The 26,937-nt window shown below is 35.2% G+C and overlaps 3 protein-coding genes across 17 annotated transcripts; 2 read left to right on the plus strand and 1 right to left on the minus strand.

The window, feature by feature from the left end:
* Positions 1 to 27: 27 nt before the first annotated feature.
* Positions 28 to 9,673, plus strand: PRMT7 (protein arginine methyltransferase 7). 10 transcript variants are annotated; one of them, XM_089057268.1, is made up of 19 exons: positions 31 to 326; positions 615 to 763; positions 923 to 969; positions 1,343 to 1,367; positions 1,442 to 2,686; positions 2,800 to 3,047; positions 3,278 to 3,507; positions 4,459 to 4,584; positions 4,796 to 4,960; positions 5,050 to 5,168; positions 5,278 to 5,381; positions 5,588 to 5,859; positions 6,496 to 6,732; positions 6,875 to 6,948; positions 8,409 to 8,502; positions 8,591 to 8,740; positions 8,810 to 8,884; positions 8,968 to 9,064; positions 9,207 to 9,673. In XM_089057268.1, exons 6-19 carry the CDS (start codon positions 2,810 to 2,812, stop codon positions 9,356 to 9,358), a joined length of 2,133 nt encoding a protein of 710 aa, XP_088913394.1. In that variant the 5' UTR covers positions 31 to 326; positions 615 to 763; positions 923 to 969; positions 1,343 to 1,367; positions 1,442 to 2,686; positions 2,800 to 2,809; the 3' UTR covers positions 9,359 to 9,673. The 10 variants fall into 10 exon arrangements, with proteins under 10 accessions (XP_088913400.1, XP_088913394.1, XP_088913391.1 ...); XM_089057265.1 differs by having other exon boundaries at positions 652 to 763; XM_089057266.1 differs by having other exon boundaries at positions 652 to 763; positions 2,803 to 3,047.
* A 951-nt stretch (positions 9,674 to 10,624) lies between these two features.
* LOC125193529 (lysine-specific demethylase JMJ27-like) lies at positions 10,625 to 18,271 on the minus strand. 2 transcript variants are annotated; one of them, XM_089057052.1, is made up of 13 exons: positions 17,498 to 18,271; positions 17,253 to 17,365; positions 16,906 to 17,005; positions 16,664 to 16,817; positions 16,326 to 16,389; positions 15,517 to 16,246; positions 14,879 to 15,217; positions 13,710 to 14,282; positions 12,715 to 12,787; positions 12,538 to 12,623; positions 11,504 to 11,623; positions 11,157 to 11,256; positions 10,625 to 10,878 (listed from the first exon to the last, which is right to left on the minus strand). In XM_089057052.1, exons 1-13 carry the CDS (start codon positions 18,206 to 18,208, stop codon positions 10,871 to 10,873), a joined length of 3,171 nt encoding a protein of 1,056 aa, XP_088913178.1. In that variant the 5' UTR covers positions 18,209 to 18,271; the 3' UTR covers positions 10,625 to 10,870. The 2 variants fall into 2 exon arrangements, with proteins under 2 accessions (XP_088913178.1, XP_047947304.2); XM_048091347.2 differs by having other exon boundaries at positions 11,133 to 11,256; positions 17,498 to 18,270.
* Positions 18,272 to 23,409: 5,138 nt separating this feature from the next.
* On the plus strand, positions 23,410 to 26,725 carry LOC125197163 (phosphatidylinositol/phosphatidylcholine transfer protein SFH11). 5 transcript variants are annotated; one of them, XM_089056161.1, is made up of 12 exons: positions 23,410 to 23,552; positions 23,666 to 24,008; positions 24,081 to 24,182; positions 24,249 to 24,515; positions 24,792 to 24,869; positions 25,175 to 25,276; positions 25,407 to 25,456; positions 25,546 to 25,654; positions 25,754 to 25,822; positions 26,075 to 26,200; positions 26,300 to 26,341; positions 26,443 to 26,725. In XM_089056161.1, exons 2-12 carry the CDS (start codon positions 23,676 to 23,678, stop codon positions 26,485 to 26,487), a joined length of 1,323 nt encoding a protein of 440 aa, XP_088912287.1. In that variant the 5' UTR covers positions 23,410 to 23,552; positions 23,666 to 23,675; the 3' UTR covers positions 26,488 to 26,725. The 5 variants fall into 5 exon arrangements, with proteins under 5 accessions (XP_088912287.1, XP_088912289.1, XP_088912290.1 ...); XM_089056163.1 differs by having other exon boundaries at positions 26,078 to 26,200; XM_089056162.1 differs by having other exon boundaries at positions 23,429 to 23,552; positions 23,669 to 24,008.
* Positions 26,726 to 26,937: the final 212 nt, after the last annotated feature.

Consider the following 26,937-nt stretch of genomic DNA (forward strand, 5'->3'; position numbering starts at 1 on the left):
ATCAAGTTTCCCTCTCAATTCTCCCAAAACTCACGACCCCGCCGCCTGATGCCGCCAAATCGCATTTCCCTCTCGTATGTTTCAATTCTCCCAAAACTCACGTTCCTCCCACCCCCGCCTCACTCACGTTTCCCTCTCATAGGGTTTCAATTCTCCCAAAACTCAAGTTCCTCCCTTTCCCAATTTTAATTCCTCCCCCAAATTAGTATCCTTCCCCTCATCCTCTTAATTCGAGCAAGAGATTGCTTTTCCACTGATAGCAGGATTTGTTGCAGCGAAACACCTTCGGCTTTTTTAGGGCAAAATTTTGTAACTGAAAATTCCAGGTTCAAATTTTGTAATTCAAGAAATATTGATATCTTTTATTCCTTGGATTTTCTAATTAGTGTGTAGTCAATTCCGAAGGATTTGTGCGCTTTTATTTGTTAATTGGGTATCTTGAATTTCTTAATAATTATATGTCCTATTACATGTTAAGCTTTCATTGTTCGATTAATGTCTGTGGATTGAGCATAATTGAATACATTTAAAAGTTCTTCCTGGAAATTGTGTGTCTATATAACGCCAATTTTGATCGATGAGTGCATCTTTTTTTTGCTTCGTCAAATGGATAGGTTATGTCGTGTTTCTGAATGTTCGAAATTTGACTAGATGAAAAATCGAACATTTTTTTAACTAAGAGGGAGTATTGGAGCTTGATGAAGGGCTGCTGGAAACATACGCAAGAGTGGTCGAGCTTGAGGAAGAGCTGCTGGAAATAGAGGTACTTCTTTCCTCTTACTTTTGTTCATTAATTGTTGGATTGTATATGTGTGTTTAATCATAGGTGTGATGATATAGTATATTTTACTTTGGCAAGGTTGGAATGGATTATTAAGTTTGTATGATGGACTGTTTGATTGATTTGCTTATTATGTCATAGGCAATTGTCAAGGCCAATGAAATAACAAAAGTCTATCAAGTTTGAAGGTATGTGTGTTTGAAATATATTTTACACAACTTGCTAGTTGTGATAAAAATGTGACTTTCGGCCATATTTAGAATTTTGTTACATGATCAATTTCTCGAACGAGTTGTTATTAGTTGAACGAGTAATAGGCATCAATTACTATTTTATTTGTAGAGTTTTATTTTACTATTTTAATTTGAGTATTCTCAGTCCAAATATGTGTATTTCTTGATCTAAATGGTGCATAACCTTCCCAACCTTTTATGCCTCAACCTCATTCAATTTAATATTCTCCTAGCCTTAAAAGTATAGTATGGCAGTCTAGTTTTTGCTTTGTATTTTCTGCATGGTGTATATAGTACATGTTTGTGCTTACGCCTATCTATTTTGCAGGTGCCCAGCTTGTAGAAAATACAAGGTATGTTGGGTTTTGAATCTGTTTTTCTTTTGAATGGCAATACTGGTTTGTGACATAATATAGAACCTGTGCAGCCCCAATATGAGAAGGTTGCAGAGATTTTTAATGGAGCAGATGCTGCCCACCTGAGAATCATATTGTTGACCAGAGTAGATTGCGCCCAAAAGGTTCTAATTCGATGCTTCTCTATGTTTTAATGAAATTAAGAGCCTTGATGTTTTGTGAAATAGGTTAGGGATTAAAGAAATAGGTTTAACTTGTAATTTTGTTCTGTTAACATTAATGTTGAGCAGATTGTCATACTATATGTTCTTGATCGTGTCTCCAACGAATGCACGGGTAGTCATGAAGACAATATTTCTTCATCTAGTGATAAGCATGATGTAGTTGAGAATCACCATTGCATCCTTATACAATATTTTTTCTAAAGCATTTACCATATCATAAAATAAGTTGAGACATTTTGAGGATACTTAATTAAATTTCCTAATTTGATGAGTCATAATCATGCGTAGAAGAGTAGGAATTTGGACAAGGATAATTGATTTGATGTTAAAATAGCATTAGAGTAAATTAGTCATAGTATAAAATGTATTATATCAAAATATACATAAGGGTATTATGTCATAGAGACATTATGTTTTTAAATCACTACTCTTTTTTAGGGCATTCACAATGGGACGCCCTAAGCGACGCCCTATGCGCCTCCACGTCGGCATTTTATCCTCCTCCTATTCCACCTGCAGTGGGGCGGACTATAGTCCGCCCTAAGCGACACCCTAAGCATTTTACTTCTATTTTGAAAATTTAATAAAAATTAAAAAAACAACGGAAACGCGTCGCATTGTCCGTGACCCATCGTCCGCGTCGCTCCACAGTGGCGGACGATGCGACGGACGATGGGTATCCTCCGCGCATCGTCCGCGGACGATGTATCGGGCGCGGACGATGGGTAACCCATCGTCCGCGATGTTGACGATGCATCGTTCGCCCCATTGCGGATGCCCTTATATTGGTTTTATAATAGAATGTGAGTGAAATGTGTTAGTGGAATGTGAGACTTATTTACATTTTTGGTAAAAGTGAAATACGACTCTTATTGTGGGACATACCGAAATGACAAAATGTGACTCTTAATCTTATTGTGGAGAGGTAGTAAAATAAAATCCGAAAACCATCGTCCGAACGCCTGCGATGATCGTCCCGACCTTAAGGCCACCGCCCGACTAAGTATCAGGCGTGTCACCGCATCATTCGTCCCATTGCCGATTCTTTTAGGCGTCAATCAAACTCTCTTATTTTTTACTACCACTTTGTAGGTATGACTCAGAAAACTCTTTTAAAAAGGTTGATTAACGGATTAAAAGAATCTTGAAAATGAAGTGATGCTATCAGTCATCCTAAAACCTCTACTCTTTACATTTCCCCGCAGCAGAAGAAGAATGACCTCCGCCGCCTGCGGCCGTGCGGCCGTATGTTTCAGCTCCAAACCGACCCACTCACCGGCAAATCAGAGTGGCTCGTTATCCAAGACGAAGATGATCAACTCCAAACAACCCCCAAATCACTTCTCGCAACCACGTCTTACCTCGACATGCTCAACGATTCCCGCCGCAACGCCGCCTACCGTCTCGCCATCGATAACACCGTCACTACACCCTCCCACGTCCTCGACATTGGGTATTACTTCTACTCTCAACAACTCAGAAACTTCACCCTTCTTGCGCTAATTCCATTAATACTCTATCTCTAGCTTCAAATGCCTCACCTAATTTGACCTAATTTAACAGAATCTTCCTCTTTTTTAGTCTGTATCCATGCTAACAATCTTCATATTCATGTAATTTTTATGATTGTGCTGATTATTGAGTAATTGAGAGTTAGGTAACTGTGTGGTTTGATCAGGGCAGGGACGGGTTTGCTGTCGATGATGGCAGCTCGAGCTATGGGGCTTTCTGATTCAAATGGGATCTCTACTTCTAAAGGGATGGTGACAGCTTGCGAGTCATACCTTCCCATGGTGAAGTTAATGAGAAAGGTTTTACGAGCCAATGCCATGGAGGGGAAAATTCGTCTCATAAATAAGAGGTCCGATGAGTTGGAAGTTGGCTTGGATATCCCATCGCGTGCTGATATTCTCGTGAGTACCTTTTGCCAAATTTAGAGTGTGCTCATCTTGTTATTATACTGCTATTTACTTTTGATAGAAAATGAGCTAAAACGATGGATTGAAACATAAAAGAAATAAAATGTTGCTGCATTGCATTTGCATTACACTGTGAAGTGTGAACAAGAAGATCCCTATTTATAGTAGCTACATTACCCTAAATGGAGGAAATCAGCCAGTTAACCCACCAATAATTTTACTAGAGCATTAAGAAAGAGACACATGTAAACACTAGCTAACAAACTTATCCATTATTTCTCCATATGGATTAGCTGTCGTTTGTTTACTCACTTTACTTTCTGATGCTGAATGGTCTTGCCACCTTGGCAAGCTTCATCCTTTTGGACATGATGGAGCTTAGTTTATTAACTTTGCTAACACCATTGGATAAAAAAAAATGGATTGGTTACATTGTTATTTCTTTCTCGAAGGATATTCAATCACTTGAGAGATGAAAATGATGATTGCAGGAAGGATGGCATATCTAGTTTGTGGTGCAATTGCTTCAGAAACAAAAGCACAAGAAGCATTTATCATCTCTTATGTGAATTTTTTCAATTATATTAACTTACAATGGCTTGGCTGCATTTCTTTAGCTTTGTAGATATTGTAATAACCGGCGCATTCATCCTCTCTAACGAAATGAATGAAATTAATGAAGTGTTCAACATATGTACTTACATTTGCAGTTTATTATGTGGGATGACCTGCTTGCATTTATTCCTCGTATCTGAACTGCATATGTGAAATAATGTCTAAGTGTCTTCTTGATACTGCTTGCTCAAAATGCTTTTTGACAATGCTTGAGTTTACACCCTCATCAGTTGGTAAAAAGGCCTTTGTAGCAAGAACTCTTAAAAGCATTTTCTGAGTGTACTTTTAGCACTAACCTGTTGCTGTGATTATATTAAACATTGAATGCAGGTCAGTGAGATCCTAGACTCGGAATTATTGGGTGAAGGGCTAATTCCAACTTTACAACATGCGCACGACAAGTTATTGGTAGAAAATCCACAAACCGTACCTTACCGGGCCACTACTTATGGCCAGGTAGTTGATTACACTACTCTGGCCCAACAATATACATGTTTCCGAACTGACTGATTTTTCTAATTTAGACTTTGTTTCACTCTTCTAAGATAGTTGTCTTCTAATCAATGTCAGCTATTTATTTCATATGCTGTGTCTCTTATTTAACAGCGTGATCCATGTAACTATTTAGATGAAGTCGTTTCATTTGTGAGCTCCTCTATTTGTTCAGCTGGTTGAGTGTACATATTTACGGGAGATGCATGATTTAGTTCATGGAGAGGCAGAAGCATCAGATGGCATTCATCTTCTGCCAAGTGTAATGCCCAACCTTTTAGCTGTAAAAAAGCAACAGTTTGCAATGCATTGTAATGCAATTAAAGACGAAATCAAACTGGTAATAAAGATTATTCTTTGATAAATTGTTAGTTATTCTGTGTGATTGAAGTTGACAAGCATCCAACTAAATCTGGTACACTGATCCAGCTCTCAGAGCCGTTCAAAGTTTTTGATTTTGACTTTTGGAGGAGGCCAGATAGTTTTCGTGAAGCTGACCTACACATAAAGGCTAAGGGTGATGGTACAGTTCATGCTATCATCTCATGGTACATGATTCAGCTCATAGGTCATTGTCGTTGATATATTATCATGCTTTTTTCCTTTTTCACAACAGAATTATCTAGGTCCAATTATGAAAAACTCGTCCTCCTTCAGGTGGTTGCTTCAGCTTGATAGTGAAGGAACAACATTCTATTCTACGGGCCCAAACTGGATACCATATACTTCTGATGTGAAAGAATTGAAAACATCCTTTGTCAGTAAGTGAATGCTATACACGGTTAGTCTGTCTATCATGCGAGATACTATATTATTTATTTGATTGCTTTAAAATGTGGTTTTGCTCAACATCGGGAACCAGTTCAGGAAGTAGAGGGGTTTTCTTTACACGTCATACATTTTGCTTGACTTTTAGGAAATGAAAAATCTGCTATGAACCAATTTTTTGTATATTGTGCGGTCCTAGGTTCTGGAGATTGGTGTGATCATTGGAAACAATGTGTTTGGTTCATCCCGAGCTCAGGTCTACCTGTATCGAAAGACAAAGAGGTTTGGTTACATGCTGCTCATACTGAAACCAGCATTTCATATGATTTCAAGACTTCATGCAATGAGAAAGAAGATGCGGATCTTGACCTCCATACTCCAGATGGTCAGCTTTTTCTATCGCCTGAAAGAATAGCTTTGTATGGAAATAGTTGTTGGAGAGATTTGATGCTCAATGCCATTAAGAACGCTGTAAGATTTTTTGTTTCCTTATGGAGCAATATTGTTTAAGACTGTTTTCCCCTAATCCGGCCTCTAAAAAGAGAATACAGCTTACCTTGTGAATGTTGTTTGATGTCGAGTTTATTCTGCAGCAAAGTTCTCTTGTTTCTTAGTTTCAGACTTTCAGTTCCGATGTGTTCTATGATTTCTCCTCTTCATTGTAGTCACTCTTTTTTCTTGAGTAGGCACACACGATATCCTGGAAACTACCTGTATGATATAATAGATTAAATGAGTTTAGCAAACAAGTTTGTTGTCCTATGGTTAGCTGGATTCTTTTTTTCCTCTTATTCTTATCTTTTTCATTAAGTTCTCATATAGGATTATTGACTGAAAAATCCTTAATATTTGGTCTATCGATACCCAGTTATTTTCCTAAATAATTAAGACCCCCTTTAGTTACTCCACAACTTTTTTTTCTCTTTTATATGAATTATAGGTGTGAGAAATAGTAGCTTATGGATATTGTTTCATTCAAACGAAGGGGTAAAATAAGTTTTCTGAAGTAATTGTTTGGAGTGTGTTAGAAGGGGGTAAAACAAATTTTGGTTATAGTTTTATCTATAATTTTCATTTCTTGTTTGTTTTTCCCTTCTTTATTTTCAGATCCATCAGAAAGTAGATCCCTTGTGCTTAGTTGCAGATGATAGCATCTTCTTGGCAGTTGCCGTTGCCCATCTTTCCAAGACTTCACAAGTGATGCCATTATTCCCTGGTCTTGGAAACAAGGGCATGCAGTATCTGCAAAAAGCTTCTATAGCTAATAGCTACTCCATGGACCGTATAGAGTTCCTAAGAAGAAAGGAATTGCTATCGAGTCTGCAAGGTTCCCCTCACCGAAAGGTAAATTTATTGATCTGTAAATTGGCATAACACTTTGGAGTTAAGAATTGCTTGATCTAATTATAGTGCCTGCAATTTCATCTTGCACATTAAGTAAACTTTATCTCTTTCTTGATGCATTGCTGTAACTATTGATCTGCAGATTGACTTATTCATTGCGGAGCCATTCTATTATGGAAATGACAATGTCCTTCCCTGGCAAAATCTGCGATTTTGGTAGGTGTTAGCATCTGGCTTATTTGATAGATTTGATCTCACTAAACTCTAATCTTATTCGCTGCACTTCTTTCGAGTTCAGTTATTTTTCTGGAGTATATATATTGCTAATAGAGTAATAGGTATCTTATAAACTGTATATATTTGTTGAGAATAAATACATGTAGTAGTTGTAGTTAAAATAATTGAGTTTGTTGATTCTAGAGGTTTGGGAATCCCGCACATTGCACATTTGTGTTTGATTAATTGATTTCAAATATTAAAAAGTGAAGTTGAAATTCCAAATTGTACTCCCTCAGTCCCATAATAGATGGCACACTTGGGTAATGGCACGGGATTTTAGGAGATGTTGTTTTGTGTGTTAGGTGGTGAGATAAAATAGTATATTTATATTAATGTGGGTGATAGTTTTTTCCAAAAAAGGAAATGCGACATCTTTTATAGGACAAAATACAAAGGAAAGTGTGACATCTATTATGGGATGGGGGGAGTATAAGTTTGTGATTTACTATTATGCAAAAATATAGTCCACATTGGCAGCAGCGCCATCTTTCCAATTGCTGGAAAAATTGATGAAGCCCTAGTTGCAAAAATGAAAAATATTTGTATTCCCTCTGTCCCCTCATAGTTGAGTCATTTTTCCATTTTGGGAAGTTCCCTCGTAGTTGATTCATTTTCACACATAGTAACTTTTTTCTCTTTCTTAATTTACTCTCTCTTACTTTGTTCTCTCTACTTTATTCTCTCTACTTTTTCACTCTCTTACTTTTTTTTATCTATTTACTTAACACACCCAACATCCCTTTCGGGAGTACTGTATTTATTAGCAATGATTTGATAACCGAGGTCAAAATTGTAAATTTGTATAAGTTTGTGATTTATTATGCAATTAGGAATATAATTTATACTCCCATCTGTCTCATAAAAAATAAAACGTTTTCCTTTACAGGATGTCCCATTAAAAATGAAACGTTTCTATAATGGAAGCAACAACATTTCTACTTTACATCTCTTATACTATACTCTCCCTTCATTAACTCACAAAACAACACAGCATAAAAACCCGTACTAGAAACCAAATGTTTCATATTAATTGGGACAGAGGGAGTATTAAGTTACCAACACTCATTGGAAATCAAATATGCAATGATTTTATAGGTCTGTCAAAATATTGTAAGACACTTCTATAATAGTAACCGATTTAGAGATATATAGAAAATCAAACTTGATCTCAGTTTTGAGCTGCTTTGTAAACCAAGCTTGGGTATTTGATCAAGTGTTAATTGTGTAGAAATATACTCATTTTTTCTATTTCTTCTTTTAAATTTCTGAATGGTAGAATTTATTGCGCTTTATGCTAGCAACTATGCCATGAATCGCTAATGCAATAATAATCTATTCTTATTTCCTTTCTACATGCCAAAAAATTGGAGCTAATAACTAACCTCTGATCTTTGTAGGAAGGAAAGAACTTTACTTGATCCAATTCTATCTAAAGATGCGCTCATAATGCCTTGTAGAGGGTTGTTGAAAGCTTGTGCAATGTACCTTCCTGTAAGTTGGTAACGGGAGTGCTTTACTTGGATGGTTTCAGTACCAAAGAATATCGATAGCTGATTCCATCAATCATCTTGTTCTGTAGGATCTTTGGAAAAGCCGTTGTTGCCTGAAGGAAATTGAAGGGTTTGATAATTCAGTCGCAAATACCACATTGGGGGCATGTGGAGGTCTACTGGTTACAGAAGACACTCCTTTTCTGCCCTATTTTATTTGGCAGTGCGGTGAGACAAAGGTATTCTCATGTTTGTCATTTCCGAAGTTTGATAGTAGCATCCTTATTTGTTTGTAACTTTTACCCCAGATTCTCAGCAAAATGGCCACTGTCTTGGAGTTTGATTTTTCAAGACCAATGAACCCCTGTTCTGGAAAAACTAAGGTACTTCCCAACTTGTCGAAGTAGTGACAAAATTTATCATCATAGCTGTTTTAGGGGCTTCAATTTGATCGATTTTCTTACAGGTTCAATTTAGAGAATCTGGGATGTGCCATGGCTTTGTCCTCTGGATTGATTATGTCATGGATACGGAGAACAACACTATTCTATCAACAGGACCAGGTTGGTTTTCTTTTGAGGAAACTGTCGATGAAACTATACCTATCTTATTGTTTCTTCAACGTGTGCTAATTATAGTCAAGTCAAGGAATCACAAGTTTTCATTAAATGACTAAATTATGCTGTGCTTATCTGAAAATTTCAGATAAAAGACATTGGAAACAAGGCGTGAAGCTTTTGAATGAGCCAGTTGAGGTTGGGCATGACGACTTATCCTCAACAGAAATTGAAGCTTCCTTTGATCCTTTAAATGGTGAGCTCATTCTGAGACATGCCTTTCTCAGGAATCAAAGGTAGCCTGTGTTCTGGTTCTTGTAAGAGTTTCGAATTCTCTTTAGCACCATTTTCACCTTTTTTACTTGACTTATTTTGATATGTTCGTCTACCTTAATACGATCCATAGTGCTCGAAAACACGGCTGGTTAACTGGCTGCTTTGCCTGTTTACACGTGTTGTGTACATTGGTGTTATTGGGTTCTCTCTTTTGAGCATACAAACACTATTACCCTTTTTGCATACATTGTAAAATGGACGATTGAAGGAAATATTATGGTGCACTTTGTATCTATTCTCTTGAATTTCCATTTCAGATGTAATGTATTTTATGTTACTTCTGCGTCTTGTTTTGTATACTCTCTACTTTTCTATTTTGGTCCATCTTATAAAATTAGTTTACTTTTATGTTTGATAACTTTGTCTCTGCAATCAGGTGGATCTTATTTTTCACTAATAATACTTCAAACTCTTTTCTTTTCTATGTATTCCATATTTTATCATTTATGTATTTAAATAAGTGTCATTCTAAAAGTTTTCATTTTTATGAGACAGTGGGTGCGTTCATTTTGATTTGATGTACGGAGTCAAATATTTTATTTAATACTCCGTATGAGCTAACAGTGTTGAGTAGCAAAATAAATTGCTTTGCTGACATTTGGTGAGTTTAAAAAAGATTTAAGTCCATAATTGGTACTCCCTGTTCCTTACGGATTTAAAAAATATTGTTTTAAGTAAGTTTAAAAGAGAATATAGGAGAAAAGAAAAATGTATAGAAATGAATAAAATACGAGAAAGTAAAGTAGGAGAATAAATGTATTTCCTTATGTCAAAAAAGGAAATAATTCAGCTGTTGTGCGTGAAAACTCGAAAAGAAATACGACTTAGAAAAGAATTCTTTAATTATTTATGATTTTGCCAAAAATTTGGATTGCTAAAAAAAACTAACTATATTTTAAATATTTAAACTAAATATATTAATTTAAAATACTAATAAATTTTTTTTATAGGAATATAATTTATGCAAAACTTAAAACTTTTTCTACCAATCTAAAGTCAAATATTTTTATATGTATAGTATAATTGCCACTAAACTGATACTAGAGGCGTCGGTTTCTAGGGCATATGTTTGGCCAGTTAGGTTTTTAGGGCATAATACATGTTTTGGGCTGGGCCACATCCCACAGCCCAATGGAAATTCAGGCCTTAGCCCAATGCAAGTTGGGCCCAAAATTAGGCCGGTCGTTGGCTTGACTCGTTTGCCTACTGTATATTCAGTTATTCACCAACTAATATACAAAAATATTACTTAACCAAATGAGTAAATACCAAAACATCATCAATCATTCAAGTGAGAAGACTCCATCAGCAAACCTAACATAATATATACCATGTTAAACGTGGACAAAAAAGGGTAACATTAGTAGTGAAACTCGGCATATACTTTGATGACTGATGGAGTCCAAAAAAGAGTCTTCCTCCACCACACAAAAGGATGTTGGGTCAATATAGTATCCAACTAAGCGCTTCCCAAACTTATTTACCTAAAATCAACAATATAAAAATCAATAGATGCAACATATTATCAAACTGTTGCAGAAATTTTATAAACACAGTATAACATTTTTAAAATATAGCGGCCATACAGGAATATGACAAACTAGAAACATAAAGATGAGAGATATATAACCAAAACAGTGTATAAAGCAAACATATTCCCAGAATCTTTTCCAAGCCGGTCCAAAAATTCTTGATATTGAAATAAAAATTTAAACATGATGAAGAGAGAAACACTTACGACGAGGTTTGTGACGACTATTACCAGTACGGGATGACTTGACTCTCTTTACAGGTTGTGATGATTCGACTCTGTTTACATCATTCACAGCGCTCCTCATTGCAAGAATTAACATTTTCTTCACCTGAAAACGAGCCTAGCTTTTTATCAATAACTTAAAATCATTTATCATACAATGAAAAACTACTATGATCCAACACATGTACATGATTACTTAGAAGATGGTATTGCTTTAAAGAATTACCTTGCATCAGATTTACGTGTGTTAAAAATTAAAATTTTAGTTTGCATGTAGTGACACCGAAAATGGGATATAGACCGAAGCAGGTAGCTAAAACAACTTGAGGGAATTGGAAAAAAAGAAATCAAACCTCAAGCTTGTCTTCCTTAGCCCTATGATTCGAGGGAAGCAGACGAAACTCTTCAGTCAGTTGAAAGCACGAAGGAATATTTTCAGGTGACACAAAATCAAGCGCGACTTTAGTGCAAGACTGCACAAGATAAAACATGAAAAATAATTCATTTCTGGAAGTTCCAGTATATTTATATTTGAGAAGTACACTTCTGCATAGGCACACACTACAAGTATAACACCACAAAATCCTGTGTACAGACATTATATTTACATAAGAAACTAAGAAAGCATCACAAAAAACTAAAAGTTGTAAAATGCTGATATGCATCTTGCAGGGAGATGAGATGTATGTTTTTAGGGTACAAAACATAAGCACAGATAGTCACAAACAAGTATAATAAATACTCCTAAACTACAATAGAACAACATCAGAAATAGTAATTAGGGGTTGAACCCAAAGGGAGGCAGTTTGGATGGAAACCTCCTAAGAAGAGAAACACTAAAAGTGGGTGTAAGATGGGGAAGCAAGAATTAATAAAATAAAAGCATTAAAAAAGGGACAGACAGATAAAAAAAATGACAAGAGCTACTCCTAACTTGATTTGGATTTTATCAGCTCATTTAAGGACCGGGTTGGTTTTATGCTCCCGCAGCTGATCACGTCTCCTATCCTATACTCACTACCCTATTACCCCTACAAGATGCATAGTAGGCTTTAGATTAAAGGTGCTGATGCACATTAAACATGTGGTCTTGCACTGAATGAGCGATATGATTAACGGGAAAAGTTTGGAAGCTTGTAAACGAGCAAAAAAGGTGAGGTCGTACTCCATCACAAAAATTAAATACAATTAACTAGCCATACATTCATCACTCCACTACTTCATCAACTGAGCAAGTTCATACAACAAGAAAGATTATTGAAACAGCTAGAGTTTCTGGATCTGACCTACAACTATCTTCTTAAGGGTCACAAGGCAGATTAATGACTTCTTGACTACCATACAAACAGCAACAGAAGAAATAATATACCAAAGATAACTAGAGTACCTTTAAATTTCGGACTTGATGAGGGCAGCCTGCTGGTATAATGACTGCATCTCCTAACCTCTGTATAAATGTCCATGGTTCAATTCCTATAAAGCACACACAAACAAAACACACCAAGAAAACCTCTATATAAGGTGATTTAAAAAGGCAAAGAAGTTCAAAAATGAAAAGGCAGACCATATTCCTCCTTAAGTCGTTTTTTGTGCTCTGTAGTCAAGTAAATAGTTTGGTCATGAATTGGATGGATAACCTGAAAGTACAAGGCAGTCACAGGTGATTATCACGTAGTGGTCGATCGGATTCTTATAAGTGCTGAATTGGCAAAAGATTTTTCACAAACAAGCTACTAGCTAGCAAATTTAGTTTACACTATTAAAGACAAACCTATCTCCCATTCAGCATAACACATTACCAGAAATTTTATATATACTTGCCACACGGTATACATGCAGTTGTTTTATCTTACCACCTCAAGTAACTAACAAGCTGAATTAATGTGATTTTAACATAATTGTAGTGGCCTACTCAGAGGATAAGCAATGAAACAACAATTTGCCAAAGTATTCTACTGATAAAACAAAAGCGATAGCATTGTTAGGAGGAAATTCTTGAGAATACGCTGCCATAAGTTTGCTTCTTTCACAGAATTAAGTATCTCCCACAAGCAATTGCAAGTTTGCAACAAAATTAGCTCTCCTTCTTATGTTCTTAAGACAGATTGCCAGAAAACACAAATTCATCCATTCAATAAATTTGAAATACTTAATAAAAAGGGAATAAGAGCAGTACAAGTTACATACAAATTTAAAACCATCACTACTATATGATGGAATTCTAACTGTAGAGGAAACATCATCTTGAAAACAATCAGAAGGTGCTACAACATATTATTTCTCAGTGCATGGGAAAGGAGAGAATGTCGACGAGGCAATAATCAATTGTAATTACTTCTTTTTATCCATCCAAAAATAATAATCAACATGGATGAATTTGACTTTCATTTTAATTACATGAAAATATTGCCCCCACAAATATTATCAGAATGATCAAACTTCTCAAGTACCATTAAACAGAAGCAAATCAGTACATTACAACGTAATGTAAAATCATTAGTTCAATCACCTCAAACTTTTATACAGTAAAATTGGATTGAAGTTTGTTTCTTAAATTACCTCTGGAAGCAGATTGCCATAGATATGCCTGAACTCATTGAAGTGCCTTTTGAGATACTCCTCTAGTTTAGGAACATCTTGTTTCCTAAAGATGTCCCAAAGAGCTCCACTTTCTGCATCATCAAGACTACCACTACACAAATTGAGACCAACATCCACTTTTCCTCCAGAAAGTTGTATCTGATTGTTTACATCCATGTGAAATTGTTGTACAACATGATGATCCTTTGTGAGAAACTCTCTCCCTTCACACTTCTGTTTATATATGTTTTTCTCACAGTCATTGTCAGCATTCAAAACTTTTGTCTTTAATACCTCCTTAGGGTTTTTCTCTTTGTCATCCTTGATGTCATTTTCGACAATGCTTGAAACTCCTAGCTCAACATCCAAGTCAACATTGTTCATATTGACTAGATCAGACTCTTTCAAGGCTTTCACTTCTTCATCAATTTCCATATGAACTCCAAAAATCTCCATTTGATCTTGAGCGGCATGGTCTGCTTTGACTTTTTTGATTTTATCAAGATCCTTAGGTTTAATTGAAACTCCTTTTATATGTGTCAAGACATTAACCTAATGTGCATGAAATTAAGCACAGATGTAGGCAAAGTTTAGCACAATATGGAATCAGGTGTTCCATCAAATATCAAGTATACAGCATAAGAACAAACATCTTGAAGCAATTTAAATTGTTTTGAACAAGGTCAATTATATATTACTCCTTCCGTCCCATAAAAATAGCCCATCTTAGAATGGCACGTGTTTTATGCACAATTGGTAAAGTAGGAGAAAGATAGGAAGAAAAAGTGATGGGAGTATTAGTGGAGAATGGGCACCTCATTAGAGAGAAAAATTTACTAAAAATAGAATTACCTATTTTTATGGGATGGACCAAAATGGCAAAAGTAGTCTATTTTATGGGACAGAGGGAGTATGTTGTGCTATCATTGTAACTCTTAATAACACTGTATGACTCATAAATTCATGCCTTTAATGTCAATCAGAAGTAGGAAAAAGATGATCCGAATAATAGCAGGCAAACAGAAAGAAAACTATTTATACAATTGCTCAAGTGGGCAAAATGGAGAGAGGAGAATAAGCTACAGGCCTAAGATCAAAACTATGATCTGAAAACTCAAGCTACTGATATAAGAAAAGTGAGCACATACCGCATCAGACATATCACAATGAAGCTTTGTTACAGAATCTCCACGCCCTAGCTCTTCGCTAAATCCATAAGCTATGTAGGTTTTTGGCCCCATATCAGGTTTAATAGACTGTGAAGGAAGCTTAGTTACAAGATTTAAGTGTCCATCTTCAGGATGTGTATACTCTTTAAACGGTAAGCAGCTTATAAATTCAAGGCCATGGCGAGGCAACAACTTCTCAAATAAAGTAGATGGAGGCCAGTCTTTCAGTTTTAGTATTTGAGGCCACCCCTTATCATCAAATTGTGACTTATATGCGTCCGAATACCCATTGAAAAATTGGCGAACATTCACATCCACCTACAAGTAACAAATAATAAAGAAAAAAGACAAGCCACTCAATCATCTATCAATAAAGCACATAAATAATAATTTTATTGCCATTCAGAGCAACTTTAAGAAATACCAGCCCACACCAAACAGATAGATAAGGTTTAATAATTAATAGTAGAAAATTATACAGATAAAAAAACTGAAATGAAATCAAGATACATTAAGGAACTGACAGAAGTAACATACAGAAATGCTGCATTTATATCAACAATGCTGTTATTATCAAATTATTCTTGTTTTAAATTGCAGCAGAAGACATAACATACCTCACACCAATCGAGGCATGTAATAGCAGTCACATCGAGAAGTGTATCGTGGTCAAGGTTTTTAACCTGTCGGAAGGCACGCCACATAACCATAGGTTCCCAACTCAAGCCAAGGGTGGTTTCCAGTACATTGCTCACTATTACTGGCTCACCCTTTGACCAATGCCACTGGAAATGTTTTAGATCCCCATGCTCAATGTCTACAGCTGACGGAGTGTATAAATTATTGTCACTAGAATCTTCTCGTGAGGCTGCTTTACATGTCTTTGGGGTCATGAAATCATCTCCATTCAAGAATTTTGAACAGGAACAGCTTCTCCCGAGACATTCAGGGGCATATTCAATTTTGGGCGCATCAAATATTTTTTTGGCTTCCACAAGTAATTTTAAGACATAATCATCAGGTAACAAGCAATTCAATACCAAAATTTCTTCACCACAACCTCCCTTGGTTTTAGGGGGACACAAAATGACACCATTTTCCTCTAATTTCCATTGTGATGGAGAATACGGATTATCATCCAACTTATTCTCCATTGTCGAAGCCTGAACACTCTTGTCTCCACCATGCAGATAATCAAACCCATAGTCGACATATTTAAAAGATGGTCCTTTTTCACCTCCCTGCAAGTGCCCATCCCTAAGTTCTCGACAACAAGTAAGGCAAAGGTCATAGGAGCACCGTGGACAGCTTCTGTGGTAGTCAACAATAGAAGTTCGACAGTTGTCACTGCATCATCATGGACAAACTGAACCACTTAGAAATTATTGGAAGCTATAACATGATTAAGAGTCTTACCAAAACATACCAATAAATGCGCTCATCTGCACCCATTGCTGTTTCAATGATTTTAGTGTCTGAAACTGATACTCCTGCAAAACCAATAAAATGTTAAATCTAGTATGAAGCAACTACAAGCTTTAATTACCTTCTTTATGATGTAATAGAGCAATATCAAATTTGAGCATATCCTGTGAATATAATCTACAAAACTCACCATTCTTCCAAAAAAGCATCAGATAAATATTATCACTAAGAGCTCATACAACGAGCATCCAACATACTTCAGGAAACAGGAATTTTTATTCCTCACAAAGTTACAGCATCTAAAAGATCTCAAGGAAGAAAAATATAAAGATTAAAAACCTTGAATCTTAGCCTCGAGTTCTCTCTCTATCATTTGTTCTTTGTTAATCTGTTCAATAAATGGAAGGAGAACTTTTATCATGTACTTAGAATACTGAATCTTCTGCTCATCACCAACTGTGAAGTTCGACTTCTCCTTAATCTTGGCAGCAGTCTACAAGCAGAAAGTGCATTGAAGCATAAGAAAGATGACAAAAGAAAGAATAAAAGAAACAAATATCAGAGAACAATTAGACACAAACTTCAATAGGAACTTCCATGCGTAAACACGATTTGCAATTGCAGTTCAGTTGACAAACAGGACAGGCCTCTGCAAAAGCTTCAGCTGGCATGTCAGGGTACCTATGAAACAAAGGTAAATGAAGATTGTAGAATGGCCTCTTATCAAAGAAAAATAGTATGCTAACTACCTTTCTCAAAAGATAGTGTTCCAAAGTTGTGTCAAATAGCGTTAGTATGCTATTTATCTTCACCCAAATGATAGTATTCCAATTAATGATAAATGTAAACTTTGGTGATGCAATCTTTAACAAATGCAATAAGCCAGCAAGGAGCAGTATATGCTTATATAAGAATAACATCAGCATACCAGGTCTTTATACAGTGAATGCAATACCGCTTCGTCTTACATCTAGTGCACCGAACTATATCTCCTTTGTCATTTCTCTGACATTGGTGACACATCGTTGATTCCAGAAACCCCTGTAACAGAAATGCAACAAAATGACTGCTTAAAAGTAAAACCTTATAGCCAAAACAAGCCTTTGACATTTGTACACACACCAATCACAACTGAAGGGAAATTAACACAGGGACTCGGAAAACTCAGCCTACATTATCATCCATTTTCCGTCCAACTCTGGTCTTCGCAACACTCTCATTTAGCTCTTCTCCTTCACCCTTCCCCTTGCCTTTACAACGCATACTCCTTCTTGGCTTAGTCTTCTCATCCTCCATTTGGGCTATTTCAGCTCCGACTTCGTTATCTTCAAGTGAAGTTCCATTGTTATTCATCTTTCTGTGAATCCCCTTCTTCTTCCCTCTATTTGATAACCCATCATCAGTGACATTCAACACAGTTGTTATCTTCTCCATAGCCTTTACCCTTGCCTGTCTAACCCCCAAGCACCACCCTTCACCCTCTACCTTGCTCCTTTCCTTCTCCGAATCATTCCCCTCTTCCTTTTCAGCTACATTATCCCCTAATTCCAGCTTTTCCCCTCTACTACACTCTGCATAAGAAGAAGAAGAAACATCGTAGCGATTCTCATTCATATCCAAACCCTCTTGCCCTTTCTCTCTCTTCACCCTACCGCGTCTCACGCAAGTTACCATCCGTCGCTCTGATCCTCCAATTTTGACGACACTTTCCCCAAAACCTTGATTCTTATCTTCAAGCCGACCTCTCTTCCTGACATTGAAATTTTCAGCAAGCGATTGCTCCTCTTTTAGGGTATCGATTTCACCGCTGATTTCGACCAAAATCGTTTCGTCTTTCGACATTGAAACTTGAGCTTCTTCAACCTTCACTTCGTCGCTTTCCATATTACAAGATCAACAAATTTCTAATATCTTGAGACAGTCTCCATAGAGAGAAACCAAACGAGTTGTGAGTTTTCCCTCCTAAATAATACTACTAAATACTCCCTTTGTCCAATAAACATGTTTATGCATTTTACATTTTCGTCCGTCCTATGAAAATATATGTGTTTCTATTTATGGAAAGTTGTCCTAAATCATTACTCATATGGAGTACATTATTTTATTTAGAGTGAACTACACAAATGGTCCCTGGACTATGGGTTTATCTCGCCCATAGTCCCTGGACTTTAAAAATATCGCCAGTAGTCCCTGGACTAAGGGTTTATCTCGAAATTGGTCCTTTTGGCTTTTTTTGGTACGAAAATACCCTTTGATATTATTTTGGGGGGTTTGGGCAATTTGGTCTTTTTACACTTTTAACATTTTAAATCTGATATTATTTTAGTTATGTACTAACTTTGATATTATTTCAAAATTATCATTCTTCTTCCATTTTGTTATCCTTAACTGAATTTGTTTTTTTAATTTCAATATTAGATTTAATTTTACAAAATTTTAAATTTTATTTTTTAAATATCAATAATTTTTTTTAATTATAAAAATTATTAAATAGCAAAAATTAATAGTTATAATCAATATTTGATAGTGTATAGTACTATGTAATCAATAAGGTATGACAACGCCTTAGTTTTAATCAATATTTAAATAGCTTTAATCATAAATAGATTATATAACACAATTTATTCTGAAATAAATATGCATCTAATGTAAGACTAATATAATTTTTGTTTATTAATTTGAAAACAATCAAAATTTACTAGAAAATTTCAACAAAAATACTCCTATATAAAATTTTAAGTAGGATCAAATTTTTAGTCAACTTCATAATATTTAATCACAAGCAATTATAACAACCGAACGGAGACTAAATAGAATAACTCTTATTTTTCCATCATGATTAATATTATTTTTCTGTACTTCTTCAATTCAATTGAATATTATATTAAATAACAAAAATTAATAGTTTTAATCAATATTTATAGTGTCCATGAATTAATAGTTTTCATTAAAAAATTTATTGATATTTAAAAATCTAAATATTAAATTTAATTTTATAAAATTAAATCTAATATTGAAATAAAAAAAAATTCAGTGAAGGATAACAAAATGAAAGAAGAATGATAATTTTGAAATAATATCAAAGTTAGTACATAACTAAAATAATATCAGATTTAAAATGTTAAAAGTGTAAAAAGACCAAATTGCCCAAACCCCCCAAAATAATATCAAAGGGTATTTTCGTACCAAAAAAAGCCAAAAGGACCAATTTCGAGATAAACCCTTAGTCCAGGGACTACTGGCGATATTTTTAAAGTCCAGGGACTATGGGCGAGATAAACCCATAGTCCAGGGACCATTTCTGTAGTTCACTCTTTTATTTACAACTTATACCACTATACTCACCATTATAACTCATTAAACACTAATAATAATGTGAGTTTATTATCTACTAACACTACTTTAACTACTCTTTCCCTCCTCTCACTTACTTTACTAATTATGCATTAGGCCCCTGCTTTTTAAATTGTCCATATTTTTGTGGGACGGAAGGAGTATGATATTTTCCTCATGTTTAGAAACTATTGTTTTAACTGCTAAAGAGTAAAAGTATGTGCTTACTATTCATTGTCCATCCGAGCCTGATGCAAATGCTTTTGCAACAAATAAAGAAAATTACAGGGAGTGGTGTAAGGCCATCACAATATCGAACTGTTGCATGTTGGCTTCTATGTCAACTATAATTCAATATCAGCACAGAGCATGAACATCGCTACCGAGATATTATCAACAATATCAATAATCTTTCTGGTACTCGAAATTGAGGGGATAAGTTTTTAGTCTTTCGAATATCATGACTAAGGTTATGAAAGAAGGCACGTCTGTGTGGGACCATGTCCTCGAGATGATGAGCCAGTTTTGGGAGGAACCATCTATCCCGAGTCCCAAGTAGCAATTGACCTTCACAGTTTGACGACTAGCTATCAATAGTTCAAGCTCAATTTTGTGATGAACAAAAGCAATATTAGATATTTCTCATAAAAGAAAAACACCTTCTGATTGGATGAATAAAACATATTTATGGCACCTAAGACTTGGGCATGTTAACCATAGAAGGATTCAAATGTTGGTAGATCATGTTTACTTAAATATCTAAAAATAAAATTTATTTAACTTGTGAATACAATTTGGAAGGTAAGATGATAAAGAGACCATTCAAGATCAAAGGTAAAAAAAAAGTCAAATAAATCATCAAGATCAAAGGTCTTAGTTATAGACAATTAAATCACAAAGCAAACAACTAATTTTTGCAATAGCTTGGATTTGATCTCACTTTCCAAAGAAGTGTATAAAAACAATGTTAGAGCATATTAATAAAATTAAATAAAAATTGAAAAAAAAGTAAAGGTCAATAACATATGACCAGAATACGAATTTTGTCCAAAATATTCACTTTTTGAAAAATATGTTCATAACAAATGAAATCCTTGTCGCAGTGGTCCTTTTTTGACGGTTCTGTTAAAAAACTAACGGTCATGCCACCGTGCAACTAGCGTTGACCATTAGTTTTTTGACAGAACTGTCATAAAAAGGACTACTTCAGCCACATTTTCATTTGTTATGGACATGTTTTATAGAAAGTGAATGTTTTGAACCAAATTCTTATTTTGGTCATATGTTTAGTATCAAAATTGACCTTTACTCTTAAAAAAATGTATAAAAATAGTATGGCATAAAAACATTATGTCTCCAAATCACTACCCATAAAAAAAATATGACTTCGTGGATAAGGTTAAAACAACTTGTACATTCGTGAAGATGGTATGTTTTCACATTTGTTTAAATTAAGAGTAAAGGTCAAAGGTGGTCATAAACATATGACGATTTTACGATTTTGGTCAAGAATATTATCTTTTGAATTATTGAGTCCTAAACAAATGAAAACGGACCGAATTTGGTACATTTTTTACGGAACCGTTTATATTTTTACAGTTAACTCCAATTAAATGACATTTGACTAGATTAGTATTTTTATATTTAATAGAGTAAAGGTCAATTTTGGTCCTAAACATGTTACCGATATATGAATTTGGTCCAAAACATTCACTTTTTGAAAAATAGGTCCATAACAAATGTAATTTATGTCGATACAGTCCATTTTTAGCGGTTTCGTCAATTTTTTATGGTCCACCGTCGATTAGCAAAATTTTGACTCGATTAGCTTAATATCGGATTATTAGTCATCTAATTATTGTAAATGTTCAGGACGTATTTGATATTGATAATGAATATGTTGGACTAGTTTGACGGTATATTGTTCTATTTTTCTACTTCATCTTTGACGAAATTGTAGTTCATAATGCTATGTAGATGTTTCAAATCCAGTTTCAGAACCTTAATATACATTTCAACATTGTCGGAATTCAAGAACATAGATTCAAGGGCTTCCATTCAAGATTTTCAAAATTCAAAATCGAAATTCAATTGCTTTATCGGAAACGGCAACTGAGATAGACAGTGACAGCTTCGTCTCGTGGATGGGTCGTCGCTGTCGCCTGAACTCCTGCAACAATGCGACCTCTCCAAATCCGACAAGTCCGACGGGTTTTGGACCAAGTTCATGTTTTTCATGTTTTTATTTAAGGGTTTTCTATTTTACAAATATTTTAGAAATTTTTAAAAAATAAAAAATTAGCTACAGTAATAAAAAAGGGCTAATCCGGTCAATAAAACACTAATTAACGATTGACCGTCAGAAATTGACGTAACCGTAAAAATAAGGACTGTATCAACACGAATATCATTTATTATGGACCCTTTTTCAAAAAATGAATATTTTGGACCAAATTCGTATATTGACCATATGTTTAGGACCAAAATTGACCTTTATTTTTTCATATTATTGTAAATAATAATTCCAACACACTTCATCTTTTTTCTTTTATTTCTAAGATCTGAAATTTCACACTCCAAATTAAAACAACCAGGAATTGGACGGCTGCAGCATCACTGTCAACGAGGCTCAGCCTCCGGCAGCGGTGGCGGAGGCGGCGGTGGCTACGGAGGCGGTGGTTATGGCGGCAGCGGCCGTGGGGTGACCATGGTAATGAAAGAAGAAGATGAAGTTTGACCGGTTCCGTCAAATGTTTGTACATTAGAATCCCATGTTTGCAGATTTCAATTTGGCGGTGGATATATTTGACCTCTTGGCTCTTGTTTGGCGATTTTTATTCTAGATGAGATTATTTAGAGTATGTTTTCTGATGCTTGAAATTTGTTGTTCTGCGATGATCATTCAGGAATGCAATTGAATGGCAACTAGGTCAGGAAATTCGAAATTCTTGCTGGCTGAGGTGGTGGCGCAGGGTACTGATTGCATTATTACTATTGGAGGGATACAGAGCAATCACTGCCGAGCCTTTGCTGTGGCTGCCAAGTATTTGAATCTCCAATGTTTGCAAATTTCAATTTGGAGTGTGAGGTTTCATTTTCATATCTAAGAAATGTAAGAAGAAGATGACGTTTGCGGTTAAAAAAAGCTGGACTTATTATTTACAAAATACTCCTTCCGTCCCAGTTTTATAGTCACATTTTGCTCTAAAAGTTTGTCCCATATTTAGAGTCACATTTAGAATTTTCTATATTTGGTCATACAATTTTACCCCATTGTTTATCAAAATTACATCAAAATGCAATTATCTATATTAAAATAAACCAAATCAAAAACAAAAAAAACAAAAAGTCAAAAAGGGACCCACCTTCAACCAACTCACTTCATTTATTACACACTCCACCTCTCACTTCATTAATTATACACTCCACCAATTCCTTAAAACTTGTGTCATAACTAAATGTGACTATAAATCTGAGACGGAGAGAGTAATTAATATATTAATTAGAAATGCTAATCTAAAATAGACCAAATCTGATCAATTTTCATTTATTCGGATCAAATAATTTGAAAGATAATGTTCTGAACAAAAATGTTAAAATAGTCATACTCTTAAATTAATGTAAAATCATTAAAATTAAGAAGACAAGAAAAGCCGTGTATTTGGCGGGGTTTCTTGGCATTCAAACATTCGCAATATTCCATTGCATTGTATGAAAGCAATCTCAATACCCAAACCCACGCAATCACCATTTCGCAGCTCTCTCTCCTTCTTTTACTTATACAGTAACGCCTTCCACATTTTGTCTCATCCAGCTTCCATATATTCCTCTATCCTTTCAAATTCAATGAATTTTCTATTTGCCTCTGCTTAGCAATTAATCAGAATATCAACTCGTGAGTTTTTTTTTTGGTTGAATTGCAATCAAGCAAAAAGGATCTTAAAAACCTTGGATAATTCAGATCATCAACTCAGTGATTGCATATTTCCTGATTTTGATGGATTGTAGTAGGTAAATCATGCTGAAACCAAAGGAATTGCTGAAAGAGGTGTTGATTTCAGGGTCGCCAAACCCTAGCAGTAAGTGTACTAAAAGGAGCCCCAAAACCGTTCACCCTCCCATTGAAACTCACTGGCAGCTACCGCCCGTAAAAGAGCAACGCCCCCGCGGCATCATGAAGCTTCTCTCGCAGCCGTTCAAGTACCGGTGGAGGAGCCAGAGCCAGAGCCAGAAATTGCTTCTCGAGGGGACTCATAATCCGAAAGACGATAAAATAGTTGATGCGTTTCGCGAATTGCTTTTTCTCGAGGGTCATTTATCGGAGAAGCATTTGGATTATCACACTCTTTTAAGGAATGCATTGTGATTTCACTGATTTTTTTTGTTCCGTTTTGAATTTGTGTTGATGTGCTTGTTTCGGTGCAGATTTCTTCGAATGCGAGACTATGATCTGTTGAAAGCTAAAGACATGTTTGTGCAGTATGTTAAGTGGCGAGAGGAGATGCGGATTGACACAATCTTACAGGTATCGATTTCTCAACCTTCGAATGTTTCGTGTCTCTTAGATGATGAATTATAAAAATCTACGCAGGAATTCAGTTATGAAGAATGTGAAGAAGTGAGGAAATGTTATCCTCATGGATATCATGGAGTCGACAGATGTGGCAGGCCGGTTTATATTGAAAGAATCGGAATGGCTGATCTTGACATGTTTCTACGAGTAACTACTATTGAGAGATTTGTGAAGCATCACATATGTGAACAGGAGAAGACTCTGAGCTGGAGATATCCCGCGTGCTCACTTGCTGCAAAGAAACACATTGCTTCAACCATAAGTATCTTGGATGTAAAGGATGTGGTACGACGTCTCTGGCTGCAATATAGTAGTACTAGAAAATAAGAGAAATTTGGTCCTAATCACTTTATCAAATTGGATTCAACATAGCAACATAGAATTGCATATCTGAATTTTCCATTTCTTAAGTAAAACTTATATAGAATTGGTGATACAAGAACAGGAATTTCTTGAAGAAGTAGACAACATGCTAAATTTATTTGTAATCTATTGAAAACTTTCTTGTATCTTGCTGTTACATTTGATAATTTTACTCAGACTTGCAATTTTGTTTGACAGGGAATGAACCATTTTTCAAAACCTGCTAGGTATCTGTTTATGGAAATTCAAAAAATCGATAGCTGCTATTATCCCGAGGTAAATACATTCACTGTGTAAATACACAAGTGCTATCTCATATCTGATATTGTGTGACAAAATGAAATGGGATTCATATTGCCTACATTTTGTCAGACATCACCTTTTCAACCATTCTAAAAACTTAACCAAAACATAACTAACTAACAACTATGAGAGAATTGATTGCTATAACAGAATGTTGTAATGATTCGAATGTTTTGGAATAATGTATACTACTTGTTAACTAATTCAGCAAAGTTAAGCTTGTTTTAGGCATCTCCAAATTCTATGCAGTAAATACCTTCCACTTATAATGTTTGCAGACATTGCATCTGCTTTTTATTGTAAATGCCGGACCAGGATTTAGGGTACTTTGGAAAGTAATCAAAGCGTTTCTTGATGCCCGCACCTTGGCTAAGATCATAGTAAGCACATGTTGTTCGTTTTCCTAGTTATCTCTGCTTTCTCCCATATCCACTTCATCCACTATATGCACCAAAATGATCATGGTTAATAAAGAATTTCAATGTAAGTTTTCATAGAATAAATTTGCAGGTGTTGGGATCCGACTACAAAAGAAGCCTAATTGAAGCTATTGATCCAAGGTACTCTACTCCTCAATGCACTTGGTTTAGGAGGAAATATGCTCATACAATTAGTTTTGTTGTTTTAAACCATGTCTGATGATCAATAGTAATCTCCCGAGTTTCTTGGGTGGCGACTGCACATGTTGTGACACTGGTGGCTGCCTCTTTAGCGACAAAGGACCTTGGAATGATCCTGAAATCACTGCAACGCTCGAGGTTATTCCACAATGACTCCCTGACTTTCAAAAATTATACTCCGTATACGCATTGATGCATTTTCGTGTAATGTGGCTTAGATTGTACTTTTTCTGCTAGGCAATGCTTTGTACAGAGGAGGGTGAGCAGAGGAATTGTTCGAGCGAAAAGAGTGCGTTTAGTCACAATGTAAGCATTTTTTCCATTTGCTACCTTAGCTAGTAGCTCAGTGATGTTCTGCTAAATCTCAATCGAGCAATTTGTAAAATCGCGCTAAAATATTCTTGCATTGACTGAAATATCTTCCTTGCAGAGAGCTAACATTTATAGCTATGAAAAACTGAGGGAAAAATGAGATTAGTATTAGTTCATTGAGGTTCCCATCTGTTCTAATTCTCCTTGTTTTTACTTTTTTTTTTTCACAAACAAACATAAATGCAGCAGAATTCTGAATTCGAAGACGCGTCCCCAACAAATGAGATCGCCACTGACTCTAGGAAATATGTGGATGAGCATTTCTTTCAGAAGCTCCATGCTTTTGAGCCTGTGATTGAAGATGCAAAAGAAGTATAGTTTTTTTTTTCAATAATTTAAAGTATCAAGTATTTTTTCAACTATTATTCAATTAAATCCCGAGATAAAATGGAATAACATTTCTTTTTGCAGAAAATCAAGATGCTTGAAACTGCATTGGAAGATGCCAAGTTGGTGAGTGAGCAGAATTAATCAACTTATTTTCTAACTTATTTCTATTATTCATTAAATCAACTATTTTTTTTTACATTTTCTTGATTGCTGCACTTTCCCAGGTCTTAAAAGGACTTTCACAGCATATGGAAGAGCTAAAGAGATGAATAAACTACCCAAAACAGTTATTTTTACATCAGTAACTGTAAATAAATGTCAAAACATATGTGTTGTTTGGCAGTGGCTAATTAATAAGTTCGCCGTCACCACACTTTAGTGTTTTTTTTGTGCTAGGTGAATGCACGCACATTACTCGGTAATTATTGAGGAGATACGATGCTCGGTAAATGTTACTCGCCAAATCCTTTCTTTTTTATTGTGATATATACACTCAATTAAATATTACTGAATTTTCACAACGAGACTGATATAATGTGTAAAGTGGACAGTTTTAATTTGATCAAAATTGTTGTTAAAGGAAAAATTAAAAGTATACTAAGTTCAAATGAAATAAGGAAATATATCTTCTTCATATATGTTTATTTCTCACATAATACATGGTACGCATAACATTTAATGCATAGGAAATAGAGAATTTAAGTATGCATTGTACATAT

This window comes from Salvia hispanica, chromosome 4, assembly GCF_029641045.1.
Source record: "Salvia hispanica isolate PSC_SH4W2 chromosome 4, Shi_PSC_v1, whole genome shotgun sequence".
Classification (NCBI taxonomy): domain Eukaryota; kingdom Viridiplantae; phylum Streptophyta; class Magnoliopsida; order Lamiales; family Lamiaceae; genus Salvia; species Salvia hispanica.

Bases quoted from the DNA above. Each gene is read 5' to 3' on its own strand.
- PRMT7 (XM_089057268.1), top strand. From the start codon at position 2,810: ATGACCTCCGCCGCCTGCGGCCGTGCGGCCGTATGTTTCAGCTCCAAA. The intron at 5,382-5,587 runs GTAAGTGAATGC...GTGCGGTCCTAG, and splicing joins ATTGAAAACATCCTTTGTCA to GTTCTGGAGATTGGTGTGAT. The intron at 9,065-9,206 runs GTTGGTTTTCTT...TGAAAATTTCAG, and splicing joins TATTCTATCAACAGGACCAG to ATAAAAGACATTGGAAACAA.
- LOC125197163 (XM_089056161.1), top strand. From the start codon at position 23,676: ATGCTGAAACCAAAGGAATTGCTGAAAGAGGTGTTGATTTCAGGGTCG. The intron at 24,009-24,080 runs AGGAATGCATTG...TTGTTTCGGTGC, and splicing joins TGGATTATCACACTCTTTTA to AGATTTCTTCGAATGCGAGA. The intron at 24,516-24,791 runs GTACGACGTCTC...TTTGTTTGACAG, and splicing joins TCTTGGATGTAAAGGATGTG to GGAATGAACCATTTTTCAAA.
- LOC125193529 (XM_048091347.2), bottom strand. From the start codon at position 18,208: ATGGAAAGCGACGAAGTGAAGGTTGAAGAAGCTCAAGTTTCAATGTCG. The intron at 17,366-17,497 runs GTAGGCTGAGTT...TTTCTGTTACAG, and splicing joins GACGGAAAATGGATGATAAT to GGGTTTCTGGAATCAACGAT. The intron at 14,283-14,878 runs GTATGTGCTCAC...CATGCACATTAG, and splicing joins ATTGTGATATGTCTGATGCG to GTTAATGTCTTGACACATAT.